Source organism: Ostrea edulis, chromosome 2, assembly GCF_947568905.1.
Source record: "Ostrea edulis chromosome 2, xbOstEdul1.1, whole genome shotgun sequence".
Lineage (NCBI taxonomy): Eukaryota > Metazoa > Mollusca > Bivalvia > Ostreida > Ostreidae > Ostrea > Ostrea edulis.
Genome location: NC_079165.1, coordinates 6,127,947 through 6,151,700, shown reverse-complemented (window position 1 = coordinate 6,151,700; position 23,754 = coordinate 6,127,947). Strand labels below are relative to the sequence as shown.

The 23,754-nt window shown below is 36.2% G+C and overlaps 1 protein-coding gene across 1 annotated transcript; it reads left to right on the top strand.

Moving 5' to 3' along the window:
• The first annotated feature begins 1,445 nt into the window (after positions 1-1,445).
• Positions 1,446-16,364, top strand: LOC125678556 (glycine receptor subunit alpha-4-like). The gene is made up of 8 exons (XM_056156643.1): positions 1,446-1,525; positions 7,979-8,049; positions 9,501-9,568; positions 11,097-11,293; positions 12,823-12,905; positions 13,278-13,427; positions 14,604-14,941; positions 15,723-16,364. Exons 1-8 carry the CDS (start codon positions 1,446-1,448, stop codon positions 16,362-16,364), a joined length of 1,629 nt encoding a protein of 542 aa, XP_056012618.1.
• Positions 16,365-23,754: the final 7,390 nt, after the last annotated feature.

Sequence of the window (23,754 nt, the reverse complement as noted above, 5' to 3'; positions counted from 1 at the left end):
TAAAAATAAATCGTCTCTACGATTTCATAAATCGTAGAAACGATTGTAAAAGTCGTTTCTACGGTTTAGATAAGCGTATGTAAACAATTATAACAAGAGGCCCACAGACCTTTCAGTCATTTGAGTATTATTATGTAGTTAAAAGTATCGCTAGCTCTATTGGCTATGAAATCTATAGTTTTTCTGTTTTTGTATATCTAAGCTAAATTCCAATATTCACCAGCAATTTAAAAAAACCAAGATGTGTTCTTAAAGCACAGATGCCCCGAAAGTACCCATAACTGTTGAAAGACTTTACATAGTACATGTATGTGCTATATTGACACTACATGTATATGTATATTTTGCATGTAAAACTTTTATTCCCTACTACCTACCCACGGCAGTCATGGTTTTAACAAACTAGAATCTGCAGTATGTCAGGAAGCTTTCATGTAAATGTCAACTCTTCTGACCTAGTGGTTCTTGATAAGATTTTTAAATGACCCCACCCTATTTTTTATATTTTTTTGTGATTATGTCCATTTATGAAGGAACCATGACCCTTCATTTGAATAAACTTGAATACCCTCTACCCAAGGATCCTTTGTGCCAAGTTTGGTTGAAATTCGCTCAGTGGTTCTGGAGAAGATTTTTAAAAGTCATCAATGTGTTTTCCCGATTTTGTTATTATCTCCCCTTGCGAAGAGGCATGGTTCTTCATTTGTACAAATTTGAAGCCCCTTTACCCAAGGATGTTTTGTGCCAAGTTCTGTTGAAATTGATCCAGTGGTTCTGGAAAAGAAGATGAAAATGTGAAAAGTCTTCGTCTCAGGTGAGCTAAAATGCTCTGCATCATCACATGTGGTTAATCATTAAAACATAAGCTTAGCTCAGGTGTCATCAAATTTGAAAATATATCAATACACTATTCTGCTTCATTTATTTCTCTATTCTATAAATTAAGAAATAGATAAATGAAGGGTAAAGATAACGAACAGTAACCAATCTCATAACTCCTATAAGGAACACCAAATAAAGAAATGGGCAAACACGGACCCCTGGACATATCAGAAATGGGATCATGTGTCTAGGAGGAATAAGCATCACCTGTCAACCAGTCACAACCAAATCTAAAAGAGATTGATTGATTGATTGGTTGATTGCTGTTTTCCGCCACACTCAACAATTTTCTAAAAGAGAAAGTTAATTCACAATATACAATTGAAATTCAACAATACCGAAATGTATCTTGTTAGACTTTCCTTCCATCACGACTTTGTCTAATCATTATCCTGTTGTTATATCATCATTAGTGTCAGTGACTTAAAAGATACAGCCCGCATACACCACCATTACATGGGAATGCATCCTTTTTGACACAATGCCGATCGGAAACACCGAGGCTTCGTCGGGTAGGTTTCTGTATAAACATTGGCACGTTGGTCCTAGAAGATTTGTGGAAGATGCACGCTGATGTGACAATGAATCTGGTCACTCTGATATTCTTAACCATTGTGCCGGTGTCTCTAGGAGCAATGACAAGGTAGATCTTTTCATGATGCTCATTTTCTGTTACTATTTCTTACATGTAAGCATACATCTAAAGATTCTTGGAATCGGGAAATGTTATTCGCACTCTTTGTATCTGGTCGTCTTTATGCTTTAGCATTGAACAACCCTTGGATTATTGTGTGCCTCTATCTATCGTTGAAGTGAAAGTTGCAAGATCGGACGAGATTAACCAGATTGTGTGTTTTGGAGAAAATGCATCAATTATGGTTCCGTAGGATGATATTTAAATATGGTATTTGATTATTGTAAACTTGGTAAAATAATCGCATCAGCTTCCCATTCCTTCAACATCAGATCAAAGCAGTAATCGTAAACAAAAGGGGATTATTCACTGTGTGTATTCTGCTTAATTTCTATAGAATCTATTGCATTTTCATATGAAGGCACACTGGGCTTCAGTCTCCTTAGATCCGGTTTATAGTGCTGCCTGTCCGCGTGTGAATATGCGCATTCCATGAACTCCACTACCTCGCAGCATTGTTGAAATTGTTTTCTAGGGGTTTTATTTTACCTTTTATTTGACTTTAGTATAATAATAAATGATGTTACATGTACCGTACATACTGTATGTGTCAAAATAACAGAACACCTACAAATACTAATAACAAAGGTTGATTGATTGAATAATGTTTAATGTCCCTCTCGAGTATCTTTCACTCATATGGAGACGTCTCCATTGCCGTTAAGGTCTGCATAATTTAGGCTTATACTCGGTGTATACGGCCTCTGAGCAGGGGTGGGATCTTTATCGTACTACACCTGCACGGGACCTCGGTTTATGACGTTTCATCCGAAGGACCGCCCCATTTAATCGCCTCTTACGACAACAAAGGAGTACTGGGGACCAATTTAGGGGTCCGTGTTTGCCCAACTCTTTACTTTGTATTTCTTATAGGAGTTATGAGATTGATCACTGTTCGTTATCTTAATCTTTCATTGAACTGTGACAAACATCGTTCTAAAAATAGAACGTCTAGAATATTATCTAGGTCACAGGTGTTATTCAAGTGCAATGTATTGCGCAACAATAACGCTTAATGCCTATTTCATACGATTTTCAAACATTTTCTTTGACATCAAATGATATTTGAAAATAGATATTAACGGCAAACTAACAGCTCAACTTTATGATAAACAGGACAATTTCAGCTTCCCCAATCTCAACTTCCCATATTTGTATAGCAGTGTTCCATCATCACCTGCATATGGTGTTTATATATCTCAACTGATTCGATATACAAGAGCTTGTTCTGTGTATAATCCGTTTTTAGCTCACCTGAGCTAAAAGCTCAAGTGAGCTTTTCTGATCACCCGTATTCCGGCGTCCGTCCGTCTGTAAACTTTTAACATTTTTGACTTCTTCTCAAAAACCACTGGGCCGATTTCAACCAGAGTTGGCACAAAGCATCCTTAGGTAAAGGGAATTTTAAATTATTAAAATAAAGGGCCAGGCCACCTTCCAAAGGGAGATAATCAAGAAAAGGTAAAAATAGAGTAGGGGTCATTAAAAAATCTTCTTCTCAAGAACCACTGGGCCAGAAAAAATGAAATTTATAGATAAGCTTTATTAGGTAGTGCAGATTCTCAATTATTAAAATCATGGCCCCCGGGGGTTGGATGGGGCCACAATAGGGGATCAAAGTTTTACATACAAATATATAGGAAAAATCTTTTAAAATCTTCTCAAGAACCACTGAGCCAGAAAAGCTGAGATTTATATGAAAGCTTCCTGATATAGTGAATATTCTAAATTGTTAAAATCCTGGCCCCCGGGGGTCGGATGGGGCCACAAGAGGGGATCAAAGTTTTACATACAAATATATAGGAAACATCTTTAAAAATCTTCTTCTCAAGAACCACTGAGCCAGAAAAGCTTATATTTACATGAAAGCTTCCTAACATAGTGCAGATTTAAGTTTGTCCAAATCATGGCCCCCTGGGGTAGGATGGGGCCACAATAGGGGATCAAAGTTTTACATACAAATATATAGGGAAAATCTTTTAAAATCTTCTTCTCAAGAACCACTGAGCCAGAAAAGCTGATATTTACATGAAAGCTTCCTAACATAGTGCACATTCAGGTTTGTTCAAATCATGGCCCCTGGGGGTAGGATGGGGCTACAAGGGGGGATCAAAGTTTTACATAAAAATATATAGGAAAAATCTTTAAAACTCTTCTCAAGAACCATTGGGCCAAAGAAGTTCACATTTACATGAAAGCTTTCTGACATAGTGTAGATTCAAGTTTGCAAAAACCATGGCCTCCAGGGGTATGTTGGGGCCATAATAAGGAATACGGTTTTACATGCAAATATATATGGGAAGTCTTCTGATATGGACCAAGGTGACTCAGGTGAGCGATGTGACCCACGAGCCTCTTGTTAACTCGAGGCAGGCTACTGGTTTATGGTGAAGGGGTTTCAACAGCCTCGTCTAAAGTTAGCATTTTGCAAATTCTATGGTCGTTATAACAATCTAGTTTGTCAATACAACCTATAATTGGGTCAGATGTCTGACATGTTTCATATCGAATTTTAGGCCGATCTTAGCACACTGATTTTGACTATGAATAACTCCGTTTACCTGATCAAGATATAGGGCCCACGGTGGGTGTGACCGGTCGACAGAATATGCTTACTTCTCGTAGACACCTGATTCCACCTCTGGTATAGCCAGGGGTCCATGTTTGCCCAGCTCACCATTTTGTATTGCTTTATGAATTGTGAAATTGATCACTGTTCGTTATCTTCAACTTTCATTTGCATCTTTATTATAAAAGAGTTATCTTCCCCGTCTGAAAAACCATCATTTGTTAGGAATGGTTTATATGGGGGGATTACTATAGTAACTGCCATAGTTACCCGGAAAACCAAAGTTGAGGCTTTCATAATATGCCACATGTACATGAGCTTCTAATGCCAACGTCAATACAATGTTCGAAAGTATAAAAATCTTAAAGAAAAAAGATTCATTTTTGATAAAACATATGTAATTGCAGGGGTACACGGTGTAACACCTACCCCAACTATAATACTGGGGTATACGATGTAACAGCTACTTCCAAATATAATACAAGGGTATACGATTGAACAGTTACCTCCCACTATAACACAGGGGTATACAGGGCCGTAAATTAACCTTCAATTTGGAGGAGGCAGGAAATTAGGTGGGGGTCTGGGGGCCGCCCAGGCCCCCAGACGCTGAGCACATTTTGTGCACACTGAACACGTTTCGTGCAAAATCCTTGATTCTAGGGCCTTCTAAGATGTTACTTGACTAACTCATTCTAAAAGAAAGATTTGGAATGCTTTTTAAGGGAGGTATCATGTTCTTAGTTATTGGAAACAACATAAATTCTAATGAACTTTAAATTTTAATTTTTTTTTGGCTCAAAAGTTGGAGGAGGCAGCTGCCTGTCCGCCTCCATGTAATTTACGGCCCTGGGTATATGATGTAACAGCTACCTCCAACTATAATACAGGGGTATATGATGTAACAGCTACCTCCAACTATAATACAGGGGTATATGATGTAACAGCTACCTCCAACTATAATACAGGGGTATATGATGTAACAGCTACCTCCCACTATAATACAGGGGTATATGATGTAACAGCTACCTCCAACTATAATACAGGGGTATATGATGTAACAGCTACCTCCCACTATAATACAGGGGTATATGATGTAACAGCTACCTCCAACTATAATACAGGGGTATATGATGTAACAGCTACCTCCAACTATAATACAGGGGTATATGATGTAACAGCTACCTCCCACTATAATACAGGGGTATATGATGTAACAGCTACCTCCAACTATAATACAGGGGTATATGATGTAACAGCTACCTCCAACTATAATACAGGGGTATATCACGATTGAACAGCTACCTCCCACTATAACACGGTGGTATATGATGTAACAGCTACCTCCACCTATAACACAGGGGTATACGATGCAACATCTACTCCCACTGTTGTCTGATTACAACATTAATTACTTCCCTACCTATATATACGCAAATTTTGCACCTCTTGGCGCATGTGAATCGGCGAGGGCAAGGTTTGCACGGGAGTATGTTTATCTTAGTGCAAAATTATACACAGTTTGATAGTGCATGTGAAGACATCGTAAAAATTACATTTACACACGCTGGATACCAGGCTTGTCAGTGGACGGTGAATAGCTTATCGTCTATATCGTCATGGTACAGTTTCAATGAACCTTATTTAGATTCTGTTACAATATAGACAAAAGGCAAACCGTTAAGGTGATCCTTCACAAGTATATCGGGGACTGAGAGTCGTCGTTGTAAATTATTCCAAAAGAAGTTTGATTTCCTCATTGCACGATTGTTATTCATTTATTTCTAAACACTAAAATATAAACACAAATAAACACTGCATAAATTGCATCTTAACTGACTGGGCATTACCGGATGTGCGTGTAAGATACATGTAACCACGAGACGGTTATAATCTAATTGCGCATTCTGACGTCACGTCGTGTCAACAGCCGACAGGTGAACAGCTGTTCTAGATTTATGAAATGTATAGACTTAGATACGGAGTGAGCGGATCATCGTGAATTGGTTTACATCCTGTTTTATTTGTATTATCGATGAATATATTTGCGTTGTTGTGTTAGTACCTACGGCAATGGCCACTTACCCTAGTAAAAGCACTATACCTACACACGTAGTTTAATGTAGTAAAAACTTACTACTTTAAACAAAAACTAGTCTTTTGATTGGCTGTTGTAAAACGTTTGATACCATAGTAAAGAGCTTTGATACACATATTCAAATAAGCAACACTTTGAAGAAGAAAGTATCGAAGAATAATAAATATGACAAAAGAAATATGAAAACTTTCAGTTACTCCATCTAAAAAATGACAATATGATTTACTATATGGTAAAGTTTTCACTAAAGTAAAAACGTTGATACTTAAATTGCACTATACTAGTATTCCATAGTTATGTATAGTGGAATGTGGTATTGTTTTGTTACAGAAGCGTTAAGTCTATCAACACCGAAGACTGCGGCAAAAAACCCTCATAATAAACACTGGATAAAGAATCAAAATTAGATTACTAATCACTAACTGGTGCATGATCCAAATGTTTTCAAATTAGTACATGTTCATGTATTACATGTTTCAGAACGATTACGTGCAAGATTAAGTTTAATTTTCTTACCCCCCCCCCCCCCTCCCCCGTTTTTATCAAGACCCCTTCCCACCCCCTTAAAACTAAATAAGGTGAATGTTGATCCAAATTGATTATAAAGTAAAAAGTACTAACAACATTCCATATGTTCATAATGTGTCTTTCGTACTCTTTATTCACAAAGGAAAGTGTACATTTATAATGTGGTCTTTTAAATGTATTGGTACCGTATAAGTTTTACATTATGACCCCTGGGTCGAGGCCTCTGCTGGTGGACTGTTAGTCCCCGAGGGTCTCTACAGCCCAGTAGTTTAGTACTTCGTTACTAGCTTGAAAATACGGATGTATATTTAATTGCTGTTATAAAATTTAGAAATTCATTTCAAAATTAAGGATTATCTCCGTCGTGCATAGCTCTTATCCTTGGACGAATTTGGCTCCACTTTTTTGGCACGCTGTTTTTGGCTATATTTAGCTCCAAAACTCCATAGTTATTTTGGATTTCAAACATTTCGGTTCAGCATCACTGAAGAGACATTATTTGTCGAAATGCGCATCTGGTGCATCAAAATTGGTACCGTATAAGTTTTACATATTGAAATGTATTTACATCGAAAAGTTAATCTCTCCAAAAATAATTAAAGATCGTGTAATCGACGTGGAGCAACAGAAACTTACGCCCCTTTCCCAAAACTACTTGATTTTAGATTTTTATTCGATATCGATCATGCCCCTTAATGTAGTCGAGTTTTGTTTCAAGCAGCTTGACGAACCTTATTTGAAACAGTTAAAACCTTTAGCAATGCATGTTCAACACAAATTTCTCAAACCTGATAACTAGTATTTATGTTCTAAAGTATCGACAATGTATATGTATGACAATTGGTATCTATGTTCTAAAGTATAGACAATATATATAATGACTAGTATTTACATGTATGTTCTAAAGTATCGACAATAAATATATATATAACTGGTATTTATATTCTAAAGTATCGGCAATATATATGATGACTTGCATCTGAAGTCGAATTACACAGAAATCTGTGTACCAAGGTAGAGAATTTTACTTTTCCATTAGAACTCGACATCACGTGAAGTTGTTGACGTATACAGTATGTGGAAAGAGCATGCTCGTTTGAATATTATGGTGCCAGAACGAAAATAAATTGTGAGTGATTATAATGGACACATGCACCGGTAAGTGAAATGTTGAAATATTCATGAATGCTCTAATGTTCCATTACAGGAAAGGCATTATAGATACACTTCTGAACAGTACTGAATATGATCCCAGCATTCCGCCACATTTCGAGAAAGGTACACGTATAGAGATGGACTTGTATATTTTTCGCTACACGCATACTTATTGGGATCAAAAATGTACGACAACATTGATTAATACTGTACATACATAAAATGTATAACAAACATTGATTACTGTACATACATAAAATGTATAACAAACATTGATTACTGTACATACATAAAATGTATAACAAACATTGATTAATACTGTACATACATAAAATGTACAACAAACATTGATTACTGTACATACATAAAATGTATAACAAACATTGATTACTGTACATACATAAAATGTACGACAAACATTAATTACTGTACATACATAAAATCAATCTGATTAAAATAAGATCTTTGATCCGCTCCGTTATTGTTATGTCGCTAGCGACATAACAATAACGGAGCGGATCAAAGATCTTATTTTAATCAGATTGACATAAAATATACGAGAACAAACAGCAGGGATGGTACGATAAAGACCCCTCCCTGCTCAATGGCGGTAGGCGCTGAGCGCAGACCTAAATGTTGCAGCCTTTCACCATTTCTTCGTATGAGTGCAAAATAAAATCAATTAATCATTCAGTGAAGTTGAGATTGATACACTTTTTTCTTGAATCATATAGATTTATGTACGAAATTATTTTCAATACAAATCAATGTATCCGTATTTTTAGGAAACATCCAGAGATTTTAAATTCAGAACTTTAAAAGTCCCAGATATCATCAATAATCGCATCATTTTGAAAGAATTATAGATATTCAAGATTGCATGTGACATATTTCATTACTATTAATTACATTTTTATAACTAATTTCACGGACAAAGTATGCGCAGCGTTTGTAGACATATACCACTTTTCCCATAGTTTCTTTTTAATAATAGATGATATCATTAGCAGCCCACATGTTACTACATGTAGAATGTGTGCATTTCCAAAGATTCATTACGTTTAATGAATAGCCCCCTCCCCTCCCCTATAAAGATCCCGATAATGAATCAATATCATCTCAAGAAAGGGTGCGAAAATAGTTGGAAATACACTGTACAGCTGTATCAGGAGGTGTTTTGTATGTGCAGTACTGTTGAAACTCTAATCTGTAAATATATTCTTATTGCGGTACACTCACCTCAAACATTCATTAAAGTTCCATGTGATTCGAAAACTCACAACCTACAGGTTCAACATATTTTAGTTGTTGATGTTATTTTGAAATTCTCGACATACATGTAATTAGTCCTCCTGGGATTGGATGTGTATGAAAGGTGAAGATAACGAAAAGTGATCAATCTCATACAAGAATACCTGAAAATCTGATACATGAATGTCGAGAAATTAGTACAACATGTGACAGCAAATTCTTTTACTGTCGACAAATCAAAGGTTTCATAAAATGTGTATATTACTACTAAATATACGATCTTGTGTATGTAGTAACTGATTTTGATATTTTTTCACTTGTAGGCGGTCCAACAAAGGTCTACGTGCAGTTCTACGTCTCTAGGATTGACACAATTAATGAAATATCCATGGTGAATCATTGGGTTTTCTTTTTCATTAATGTTTAGGAAAAAAAATATTTAATTTTGACGTTAAATCTTCTAAATCGTATTAAGTAACTTTGCAAATTGGCGTACAAATCAGCATTTAACTTAAATTGCAGTAGAATTGAGAAATTATATCACTTTTAATAGCATGGACTCTAAATATTGAGATTGTAGATTTCAGAAACAGGATGTATCAAACAAGACCCCTTCCTCGAACTGAAGTAAATTTTAGTCGTCCTGCAAGGTTTAAACATGACCTCTTTCTTGAACCAAAGTAAATTTCAGTCGTCCTGCAAGTTTTAAACATGACCTCTTTCTTGAACCAAAGTCAATTTCAGTCGTCCTGCAAGGTTTAAACATGACCTCTTTCTTGAACTGGAGTAAATTTCAGTCTTCCTGCAAAGTTTAAATATGACCTCTTTCTTGAACCAAAGTCAATTTCAGTCGTCCTGCTAGTTTTAAACATGACCTCTTTATTGAATTGGAGTAAATTTCAGTCGTCCTGCAAGGTTTAAACATGACCTCTTTCTTGAACCAAAGTCAATTTCAGTCGTCCTGCAAGGTTTAAACATGACCTCTTTCTTGAACTGAAGTAAATTCCAGTCATCCTTCATGTTTTAAACATGATCTCTTTCTTGAACTAATTTTTTTTTTAGTCCTGCAAGGTTTAAACATGACCTCTTTCTTGAACCAAAGTCAATTTCAGTCGTCCTGCAAGGTTTAAACATGACCTCTTTCTTGAATTGGAGTAAATTTCAGTCGTCCTGCAAGGTTTAAACATAACCTCTTTCTTGGTCCAAAGCCAATTTCAGTCGTCCTGCAAGGTTTAAACATGACCTCTTTCTTGAACTGAAGTAAATTTCAGTCATCCTTCATGTTTTAAACAGGACCTCTTTCTTGAACTAATTTTTTTTAGTCCTGCAAGGTTTAAACATGACCTCTTTCCTGTAAGTTTTAAACGTGACCCCGTTCTTGAACCAATGTAAATTTCAGTCCTCCTGCAAGTTTTAAAAATGACCTCTTTAAATTCTTGAACCAAAGTAAATTTCAGTCGTCCTGCAAGTTTTAAACATGACCTCTTTCTTGAACTAAATTTCTTTAGTCGTCCTGTAAGTTTTAAACATGACCTCTTTCTTGAACTAATTTAAAAACAAATTTCAGTCGTCCTGTAAGTTTTAAGCATGACCCCGTTCTCGAACTAAATTAAAAAGTAAATTTCAGTCGTCCTGTAAGTTTTAAGCATGACCCCGTTCTCGAACTAATTTAAAAAGTAAATTTCAGTCGTCCTGTAAGTTTTAAAGTTTTGATTTACTTTAATGTACGGTTTCTTCACAAGGTTACACACTTGATGCTTTGTATGGTTTCTTCACAGGGTTACACACTTGATACTTTGTATGGTTTCTTCACAGGGTTACACACTTGATGCTTTGTATGGTTTCTTCACAGGATTACACACTTGATGCTTTGTATGGTTTCTTCACAGGATTACACACTTGATGTTTACTTTCGTCAGACTTGGACAGATCCTCGGCTGTCCTTTTCTCACCTAAGTAATATAACGAGGCTGGAGCTGGACCAGAGACGTATGCACGATGTCTGGGTTCCTGATACCTACTTCCCGAATGAGAAACGCGCGGATATTCACGCAGTGACCGTTCCAAATAAACTCCTTCACATCAGTAAAAACGGACATGTAACATACAGTGTCAGGTCTGAAAATCTCTAGATATCGTGTATTGTATAACACCCCCCAAATCTCATCAATTTTTCTTTGTTTACAACTAGCATCGAAAATGCTAGACTTGCACACTACATGATTTAAGACAGCACACTTGTTTTAAATTTTTATAAATAAAAAACTATTTTTTAAAAACACGAACTATTCTATAGGCTCATTATGCATTTTTCTTATCATGACAATAGATAAGTTGTAATTTACAATATACTTACATTTATTTCTTGTATTTCTTTTCCAATGAGCATACTTATTTTTTTTCCCTTCATCTTTGCAGTTTCACATACTGCTCTGTTTATTTGTTTTGAGATCTCATCAGGTGGGTTAGAAAGATATGTTGGTTGGTTATGTATTAATTAACGTCCTGCTTGAGAATTTTCCACTCATATGGAGACGACACCATTGCCGGTGATGGGCTGCTAACTTAAGCTTATGAGGGGAGGGATCTTTATCGTGCCACACCTGCTGTGATATGGGGCCTCGGTTTTTACGGTCTCATCCGAAGGACCGCCCCATTTAGTCGCCTCTTACGATACGCAAGGGGTACAGAGGACCTATTCTAACCCGGGTCCCCACGGGAAGAGTTAGAAAGAATAGTGGCATTGTATTGTACGAACATATTTTAAACAACTTTGTTTTTGTTAAGGATTGATAGCCTTCTTGTTTCTTCATGTATTTAGCATTTTGTCATCTTCTCATTTCTTTCAGTTGATGTTTTTATATAAAACATAAGTTTCTTCATATAAATAATCGTGTTTTAGAATCATGGAATTGTGAATTTCTGAACTTTCCTTTTATTTTTTGATTTGGTTTGAACATATCTTATTGTAACTGAAATTGACAAAAGGATCTAGCAAACGTTCTTAAAACTTAGAACGCTATCCCCATACCATAAAACATGTATAGACAACATCTACACATAAAAGGAAAAATAGGATTCTAATAATACAATTTTTGTAGATTTAATAAAGTTGTTTTTTTTTCCTTTGTTTTCTATTTCCTTTTATTATCATTAATTAATACGTGCAAGTTGGAACATGCTTATTAGAATCGCACTTCTTTGCCCTGAAATTGACTTATAAATCAAACATGCAATATCATTAAACACAATAAAGTACATGCATATTTTAATTTCTTTCATTTTAGGGATTAATGGATTTTTAAAACCTTGAAGTTTTCTATATGAAACCTATAGTATTAGGTTATACATTTGTGTTTGTAAATTCCCATAATATGATACCAAGGAGACCGTGCACAAAACATTGGTACATTTTACAATCGAATGTAATGAGCACAGCAGAGGTACAAAATTAGTATATCATATGAAATATGGCGGACAGAATTGGGTGTTTTAGGCTTGCACAAAAGTAATGGTATCTGTTATCCGAATAAAGATATTCAGCATACTTTAACACATTTTAACCTTGAATTTCTATGTCCTTTGAAAAGATCAATTTGGGATTTTCGCCACCGCGGGAATGCAACTGTTTGATTGTATTAACAGGTTATCCTTAACGCTTTCCTGCATCATGAATTTAAAATCTTACCCTCTGGACGACCAGACTTGTTCCATTCTCGTGGAAACCTGTAAGTAGTGATAACGCACGATAATCATTTATTTTAGTTACAGTTGAAATATGCATAATAAAGACAGAAATTTTAATTTTGTTATTCCATCATATAGCACACACGAACTATTTCTCCTGTTAATATCGACAAAAGATCTTGAAATTATAAAGCAATTATCATCAAGTTTTTTTTTTAAAGAATCTATCCTATTTTACTACTTACATGGATTCTTCCCCAAATTTTGTATTGTATGTTTTTATTTATTTGCTTACCTATCTATTTGTCGTTCATAATAAAGAATCATGCTTTTCTTGTATCTGGAATATTTAAAAAAAAAATTAAATGAGTTTGTCCTTTAAAAGGTATTCGTTTTAGATCTTTAAATTTCAGATGCCTATTCCAATGACAATGTATTGCTAATGTGGGAAAAAGATGACAAAGTCATTTTAGGTGACATCATTACCGAAGATCACACTCTGCCAAAGTTCTACTTTTACAAGCCTCTGGAAACTCGCTTGTGTACTACAGTAGTTGCTTATGGTACGTTTTAGACAGTTTTGGATTATATGAATTCCCATACTCAATCCTACATTTTTTTGTATAAGAAACAAATTTCAGTTTTTGAAAATAAATGCGACGCTTCATGTCGGCATACTTCATAAAGCGCGTGATAAAAAAAAAGTACCTTCAGTATTTTCAAAAATGAAATTTATTTTTTATATTTACAATATATGTTTATTTCTGTAAATATAAAATAGAGGTGCTATATTTATCAAGTTTCATATATGCATTGTTTACAACTACAAAACATTCATGTGGAGATGATTATCATTACAATTTGTAAAAATACCAAAATCAAAAACATTGGAAATGTAAATACATAGATAAAGAACTAATGGCAAATAAAACTCCAGATTATCTGCCCTGAAATCTAGGTGGCGCGCTCACCGATCAGGTTCAATACTTTTCTCGCCTCCGTAACACTGAAGATCTAACTTGGATTCTTTCGTCTGCGCGAAATACCAGGATAATTTCGCCATGTAAGAATGCAGTCCGGAAGTGATATGTGTAGCCACCATCTGGGTATGACGTCAGGTAGTTCTATTTCCGGTTGCACCTGTCATCCGGTAAACTGATCCTATGTTTCATTAATCTCTTCGATAGCTTTTTACTAGTTGTAATGTTCAGTTTGTTTTTATTATTCTTTAATCATTCAAAAATATCTAATATTAATTTATTCAGTGATTAACATCGATAGTTAAACATTTTTCTTTGTGCAAATAATTACCTATATCCACGAATCTAACATGATAAGTGGTTGCAGTGTTTGCTTCAATAAATGCGTTTCCTATGAAGTCCAGTAGTGACCGTGACCTTTGTCCCCAAAATCAGTAGGGTTCTTCATCTTTACATTATAATTCAGTGTTACACACACTAACACACATTTTCATATACTCACCCACACACGGAGGGTCCCGCTAATACATTTATTATCCTCTCTTACAATGGATTACGAGGGGGTACTAAATAAACAATAGGAGTTATTTTGGATCAAATATATATAGCACTGAAAATTACCCAGCATTCCGTGAGTGCGGGTTGATCATAAGACCTTTGTATCCTTCATTGAAAGAGAGAAAGATTACTTATAATTGGCATCTTTTGTCTATCTACAACCCAGCACTACATGGCTAAATAATATCTTTTTGTTACCAGACACGGAATTTTCATGCCTCGAAGCCCACATGTTCCTCCGGAGAGATCTAGGTTACTACATCCTACAAATCTTCATTCCCAGCATGCTCGTGGTCATGCTGTCTTGGATATCTTTCTGGATTGGCGCAGAAGCGACCCCGGAGAGGCTCTCGCTCGGAATCACGTGCCTGCTTACCATGACAGTGCAGAATTCCGCCTTGACAGATTCTCTTCCGCCAGTCACCTACATAAAGGCCATCGACGTGTGGATAACGGTTGGGACTGTGTTTGTACTTGCAGCATTGTTAGAGTTTGTGTGTATACACGTACACATACTCTACCATCACAGACAAGCCCAGGTAAACGTAAAATCATATAGACGTAAAATACAATGCAGAAATATATCTGCAACAGATCGATATTCACATCAACTTAAACTATCATCAAAATAATCCCGTGTGGATCCGGGTTAGAATAAGTCCTCAGTACCCCTTGCTTGTCGTAAGAGGCGACTAAATGGGGCGGTCCTTCGGATGAGGCCGCAAAATACGGAGGTCCCGTGTCACAGCAGGTGTGGCACGATAAGATCTCTCCCTGCTCAATGGCCATAAGCGCCGAACACAGGCCTAAATTTTGCAGCCCTTCACCGGCACTGGTGACGTCTCCATTTGAGTGAAACATTCTCGAGTGGGACGTTAAACAACATAAAATCAATCAATCAATCAACCATCAAAATACACGCTGAGGTTTTACGTTAGGCTGAATGGGGATATTTCTAAAACAGTATATAATTTATAATCCTAAATTTAGGGAAACTACGTGTAGTTTCAGAAAATATCATAAACACTTTGAAAGAAAGAATCTCAAACCATTCTACACTAATTATTTGCAATTAATTTTGAATATACCATGACTTTTTACTGAAAGAAGGAAAATTGTAAATGATTAAGTTTTTAAAAAAGTAAGAGAAACCGGACGATCATAATGGGACTTACAAGTGTACGCAATGTACATTTCACACGCTAACAACTCTACCGCAGATTTCCTATGTCAATTTCAAGTACTCTGCAATACCTTGAAACATACAAACTCGTTCAGTAGGGATGTTAAAACTATATCATATACACGTATGCATTTTAGGAGGAAGATACGAAAGAGAATCGGAAGGAGAATCGAGAAGTAAATCCAGACGTCAGTCTGGAGGAGGATTGCGAAGTGAATCTGGAAGATAATCGGGAGGTGAATCTGGGAAAGAAGAATCAAAATGTAAATCGAAACGGAAATCCGGAAGTGACTGTAGATAAAAATCCGAAGGAGAATCGGGAGGTAAGTTTGGAAGTAAATCCAGACGAAAATCGGGAAGTGACTGCGAAAGTAAATCCGGAAGTAAATATGGAAGAAAATCCTAAGGTACCTGTAGAAATAAATACAGAAGAAAATCGGGAAGTAACCGTGGAAGTAAATCCAGACGAAGATCGTGAAGTAAATGTAAAGAACCGTGAAGTAATTGTGGAACTGAATCCAGACGAAGTAACTTTAGAAGTAAATCCAGACGAAGTAACCGTGGAAGGAAATCCAGACGAAAATCGGGAGGCAATTGTGGAAGAGAATGCGGAAGAGAATCGGGAAGTGAATTCCAGTAACTCGGAATCACATGATAAAAAGAGCAAAGTTAATTATAAGTGGAGAGCTCGCCGTATCGATAAAATATCAAAAATTATATTTCCTGTGTCCTACCTTGTCTTTAACATTGTTTTCTGGAGTGTGTATTCATCAAAATAAATGTACTCAATGATTTTAGCTATAACAAGGACTCCAGAAAAGAAACGCTGCTCCGCAAACCCCTTCACCATATCCTGCAAACAACAGACTCAACACTTTTTAAACACCATTTACAAAGTTTAGTACGTAAATTGTTATAAAATATTTTTCACATTCAGATTTTTCATATGATGTTCATTCATGGAATAAAATAATTATCTATGATTTATTTGGGGTTTTCTATCCAGATTTTTTGTCAATATCTATAGAAGTCCACTGTTATCTTTTATAACTTCATGGATTAATGCTAACATGAAGTATCACAAGATCTATAGAAGTCCATTGTTATCTTTTATAACTTCATGGATTAATGCTAACATGAAGTATCACAAGATCTATAGAAGTCCATTGTTATGGATTAATGCTAACATGAAGTATCACAAGATCTATAGAAATCCATTGTTATCTTTTATAACTTCATGGATTAATGCTAACATGAAGTATCACACGAAACTTTGGAGGAATAACGCGAAATATTACGAAATGTCATATGAATAAAATTCATGTTCTGTGTGGTGGCAGGCAATTTGATTTCTTTGGGAAAAAAAATTCTTCGGAAGTCAAAAAAGGATGAAGACGTCTTCAGGTTTTTTTATTCTTCCGAAGATACATAATTTGTATGTCAGTTTTCAAGTTAGACATAATATGTGCACTGGCCAACAGGTAAAAACCAACACGCCCCCTCTTTTCCGAAATGAGGCATAAAACTTGTGAAAGAATAGGGTGTGACTGGTCAACAGGGGATGCTTATTCCTTCCAGGCGTCTGATCCCACCTCTGGTGTCTCCAGGGGTCCGTGTTCGTTATCTTCGCTTCGGTGTTTATTATCTATCTGTATCTAATATTATATTATCTGCTTGCCTACGAACTACAACTTTTGACTATCGATTGAAAACGTTCACAAAAGAAATAAAAAATACGATATGTATGACAGCGACAATGGTATCTGAGTGAAATTATTAATTCAATATTCCTGCTCTTCAAATAGACTTCTATCCAAGTGCATTCCATTGTATCTTAAAAGATAAGCTTTATCTAAACATATATAGCCAAACCGTGAACTCAAAATATCAGCAGTCCACTTTAGCTGCAGAAACAAATTGTTTACAAATAAAACCTAAATACATCTTCCGAAGGAAGAAATGATAAATTTGAACTATGTGATGAACACCATCTACAGAACTTGTTAAATGAATACTTATATTTTTTTCGGGTGTTCTCAGTCTTGACCTTCAAGCAGTACTCAGGGAGAAGTGCAGCAAGTTCGTTAAGTTTAGGGTCCGAGTAGACTTGAATGTTTGTCTACCTATATATATATATGGCTTTGTATAAAATCAATATTCAAATCCACAATGTATTTATACATGTAATTCGCAATGGAAAAAAAAATCTCCATATATCGTCAGCAATACGCATTTCGCACACCAAGGCCTTATAATTCTATACATCAATTCATCTGCAATCTATAACCTCCAACGAAGAGTTTCAAATATTACATACTTTTTTTAAAGATTAACCAATCATCTGTACTGCGCATTGACATACCAGGACCTGTTTAAAGCAGAATCCCGCATCTGCAATGTGCTCCTGCACACCAGGACCAGTTTATGTATTGCTCGTTGCATCCAATCTAATAGCCAGAACATTTGATGAGAATATAGGAGAACCTATAGAATTACTGTTATCTCCTTGTTTGTAAATTCTGTAATGCTCATGGAATTCTCTCTAACAATAGGTATGAATTCATTACTTTCATAAAAAATCAATGGTCAAAAATATGATGAAGGTCATTTAGGAACGATTGAACCTCGAACGTTTGTTTCTATGAAATGTAAAATGCATTTGCCAATCATTGAAATGGGAGGGACAAGCCAGTTATTATCTCCCTCCCATGAAAAACTGAAGCAATATACACTTCTGTACCGGGATTCCAAAATAAGGAATTAAAACGGCCTGACTGTGTATTCTTAAAGCTAGCGAAACAGTCAATATCAAATGGACCCCAAAACTTCAAATACACTTGTAATATTCGTCTGTTGTCTCCCAATCTTCGTAATCTATAAGTCTGCTCAAGTAATCTGCTCTTAAAATTTCACTTCGGGGAATGCACAGTGCGTCAATACTTATACCATTTGATAAACAAATTTGAAAAATACTCATTGATATTTCATGTAAATCTCTTTTCATACTCCCGCTTTCAATGATTTTGACACAGTTCTGATTGTTGATAAACCATTTTAATGTTTTCCCCACATGTTCTTGCAAAAGGACAATAGGCCTAATTGTATAGCTTTCAATTCCCTCCAAGTTTTTTTCAACTTCATTCCATGCACAATGACAAATTTTCTCATCTGTCTCGACAGTGTATGCCACTCCCGGAACGTCGCTAGCATCTGAATAAACAATAACATGCTTCCTTTAGCAGTTTTGAAGGCTTTTAGAATAGTATAATCTAAAATATTTCCTCCAGAATTACATTTCGCGCCAAATTGAATCTAAAACAATGATCTAATTTTCTGTCCCAAGAGACCCGACTCTCAATAGCGGCGTGGCAAGTAAGACTCATAAGTCTAACCACATTTCCCATGACAGGTAACATTGATATGATTTTTCCTGTGAACTGCGCTGCGATTCTCGCAGCATTAATAACCCTCTCTTGACAAACTTCTAGGTCTACAATTCTCCGCTGTAGTATACTCAAACTGAAATCAAAAGATATCCACAACAATCCCAGACATTCAATTCCTTGTACAGAGTGTAAAATAGAATTTTTCTCATAAATGAAAAATCCTGAAGAAGTTAAAGACTGTCTTATAAAATTGGTGGCGTAAATACATTTACTTTCAGACCTCGCCAAGACAGGACCATCATCTAAATATAAAACCACTTTAAGGTTATTTTTCTCCAGTACTTTACCAATGGTCTTAAACATTTAGTGAAAACATAAGGAGCTGGTGAAAGACCAAAAAGTAAAACAGTGAAGCAAAAATTACTCTCGTTCCATGAAAACCCCAAAAAGTGTTGAAAACTAGGATCAATATCAATATGATGGTATATTGACTGTAAATTGAATTTTGTCATATAGCAATTCCTTTCAAAATACCGAATAGCAATCTTCGAATTTTACTTTTTCTTTCCTTGTGTAATAGTTCACTTTTTCTTTCCTTGTGTAATAGTTCAAGAAACTAAGATCTAAAATAAGTCTTCTTTTTGTGGTTTTCTATATTAATAATAAGGTTTGTCTTCTACCTGAACTATTCTACCCGAGCCTATCAGCTCTTGGACAGCTTCTGAAACAAAATCTGCATTCATCAAGGCTGATAAAATGTTATCAAATTGCATTGATGGCGGGTAATACCTATACAAAATCAAAAGAATAGTCATTTTCAATAATCGAGAGAAAAAACAGTCATAAGTTTCAATTCTTTCCAAGACAAACGTGACCCTGTCTGTAATCTGATAACATTTATTTTCAAAATTTAGCCGTGTTTTTCATGCCAATATCGGGAATAACAGATCAACTTGAACACGATTTATACTTATCATTATTTTCCCCCTGTTGCACTTGTACATGCATACCAAGTGGAGGATTGTGAGTAGGTGAGGGGGAAACGACTCTTTAAATGGCCTGTTTAGAAGCACTTGTGACATACATCGGACGGTTGGGGGTTCTCCTTTAGCCTCCAAATGGCCGAAAGGGCTGACTGAATGCAGAAGTCGCCAACAGTAGGAAGCTGCACCTGAGAAACTGCCGCTGTAAACACGCCCCTTGCCTTTGAAATTTTGGCGCATGGCCCGTGATTTCGCGCTCCTAATTTTCCTGTCATCATCTGCATCTTTAGCGCAGTCGTTGTGTTCGTACTCGCGAACTGTTCTCCAACCAGCTGGGCTACCATCAGCTATTCTAATTAGCTTCTCCTTTTTTTTTTTTTTTTTTTTACTTTATTTTATCAACAATGGTGGTCGCCGAGCTATCGCTAAGAACGGTAGATAAATTATCAAGGCCATCAATAATCTCTTCATTATAAGAAAACTGAATACTGTTAACTTCAAGCTTTACTGTCCTTTACTTTCTGTGACAACAATTTGCATATTTTTTTTTTGTTGTTCTGAAAGAAGCTTCTCGGAGAGAAGCAAATTGCGAGTCAATAACAGTTTTAAACAAACTCACCGCATCCGCCAAGTCATTTACCGTATTGTTAGGTTTACAGCGGAACTGATTTACGATGGCTTAGGAGCAGTAGTCTGGGAGGGGGTTCGGTGAGTCGGAGTGTCGTAAAGAAGGTTGAGTTCCACGTCTTCGTGGTCAGACATAACGGCATGGAGAAAACGTGAAATATTCTGAGCCTTCGATAACTTATTCACACATGCGCACGATTGATTGTTTGTATCTTGCTTAACGTCTTGCTCGGGAATTTTTCACTCATATAGAGACGTCACCAAGACCGGTGAAGGGCTTCAAATTTAGGTCTATGCTCGGCGCTTATGGCCATTGAGCAGTGAGGGTTCTTTAGCGTGCCACACCTACTGTGACACGGGTCATCCGTTTTTAAGGTCATCTCCGAGGACCCGTGACATTCACACCTGATGCCGAGCGTTTGGCGATGGAACTGTCACTACCTGTTTTAACTGACTTCGATATGTCGCGACCGGGATTCGAACCCCGGCCTCCAGCATGCGGGGCGAACGCTCTAACCTCTCGGCCACCGCGGCGGTCACTGTTCAATCATTCATCCATTCCAAAACACAATTTCCCATTTCCCCACGTGTACAAACATTGCTAAGGTACCCATGATAATTACATTACCTACTTTTACGTTTTAGGTTTGACACAAGCGGGGCTCGAACTCACGACCACCTGGTTACGAAGCGAAAGCACCAGCCCTGAGCAACTGCGACTCTTAATTAACATAGAACAGAGAAAATGGTTTACTATAAAACGTCACACGTGCGAGGTAGATTCGTATGAAGACCAAATAATAATCACCAAATGTATTTCTCCTCCACGGTCCATACTTTTATTGGTATCATTTCAAAGCAATCGATTTCATGTTTTGTGTTTATCCTTTATCTTTATTTAATATAACGCTATGCATGACAATCCGGAGATGTTTTATCCGCCGCTTTCATTTCTATCGTTTCACTTTCGCAACCCTCTTTAAAGACAATATCTCACCAGAGGGCGTATTACGCTGCGATACAACACCTCTGTCAACGTCTGAATGTCAAGATTCTTGGTAAAACTTATTTCTACCTATTGCATTATAAAGTATGATTTTACAAGTTTTAGTGTTAAGCTTAAAATCTTACAGTAAGTTCACAAAAACAACGAATTCCATGATTATTCTAGTATTACTGGATGAATGAATATTTATATAAAACCTTTTAGGTGTCTCATATTTACCAGCTTCTGCGTTTATAAAATTCAGACAAGTGTTTGATTTGCTTAGATATGATAATTACAGTTTGATATGTTAAGTTAGTTTTAGTACGTTTTGATATGATTTTTAGACGTTGACAGAGGTATTAGTGGAGCGTAGCGGGAACGATAACTCTGGGTAGAAATTGCTTTAAAGGGTAAAGCAAACCCAAACATTTTACATAATATATGATAGGATTATTATATAATAAATATTTGTCACACTATTCTGTTAATATATGGCCTATATAAGCTTCAGTACTAATTTGGAAACGTTAACAATTGAAATTCCCGCCATGATATGATATGATATGAAACTCTTGTATTCAAGACCACAAAAATCAATAATTTTGACGTCACACCGTCTGTTCTGGGTTTGATGAGATAAGGTCATCAAAGGTGTGCATGTGGTTGATTTTACAAATGAATAGATTGATGCCTTCCAGTCAAGCTGTTAATTGTACTAATGCGAAGGGGAGATGTGAAAAGTGTTTTTATTCGAAATTTCTGACCTAGCCAAGTCATCTGAAAGTGAAAAGAAAAGACTATGTAAAATATGGATCCGTCATTTGTGTAATGACAAGTTGAGGTTCGAGATATTTGAATGAAGAAACGCGTACCGTCTGCCTGGTCTGCGACTCGAATGAACGTTTTCTTTTCTCAATCTTTTCTTGCGAATGAACGGGCTCAAATCTATACAACTCCAAACTTAACTGTTCATGACTTGTCATGTTTATAGTGAAAGGTGAAGACATTAACGAACAGTGATCAATCTCATAACTTTGCTGCTGATGAAATAAACCGGACCCGAAGGTGTGACATCATAAATTAAACTTTTAATGACCGCTCTCTTAGCGGCAGGTTATTTGATTGGTTGATTAAATATTGTTTAACGTCCCTTTCGAGAATATTTCACTCACATGGAGACGTCACCACTGCCGGTGAAGGGCTTCATTTAGGCCTATGTTCGTTGCTTATGGCTTTTGAGCAGGGGAGGATATTTATCGTGCCACACCTGCTGTGAAACGGGACCTCGGTGTTTGCGGTCTCATCCGAAGGACTGCCCCATTTAGTCGCCTTCGACGACAAGCAAGGGGTACTGAGGACCTATTCTAATCCGGATCCCCACAGGACTCGCGGGTTATTTGAATAAATTATAGATTAATATTGATTCAATCGTTAAGCAAGAACTTTTGTTGTTAAAGACTGTCATTTACGATATCAGTCAGTAATACGTTATTCATAAAAGCAACAATGTGGTTAGGGTTGCCTTTCCCTTTAAACAAATTTAGAACTTTTGTTTATCAAAGCAAAAACGGCGATTTTTTTTTTTAGCTGAGTCGGGTATGCATGGTATTGATACATTGTTTATGTTCAGTGAGGTAACGAGAATATGTAATATCTGTTCGCTTTGAAAATTTTCATAAGCATTATATAATTTCTTTGATATACATTGTATATGTACGTAATTCAGCAGTAGCGGTGTTATCGATAACCCCTCGTGTATGCAAAATCTTATTGCAAATGAAACAATATATGACCTTTACGAAAACCTTTCATTGTACGAATTCCTTCTGTCAACTTACATATGCTAAATTTCATGAAATGTGGTATGAATACATATTCAGAGTAGGTGTAGTGTCTCATAACTTTAAAGATCATTAACAAGATGGTCAAGGTAATTAATTTTTTATGCATTTGAGTATTTTTAGCAATGAAAGGGTGGGGCATATTTTGTTTCGAACATTTTTTATATGTACACTAACCCATACTTTTATTACCATGACATCCAAGCCATCTTATCCAGAAAACTACAGAAGAAATCCAAGCCCGCTTATCCAGAAAACTGAACAGAAGAAATCCAAGCCCGCTTATCCAGAAAACTATACAGAACTTTTCTCCAAAAAACAAATCCATAGGCAAAATTAAGAGG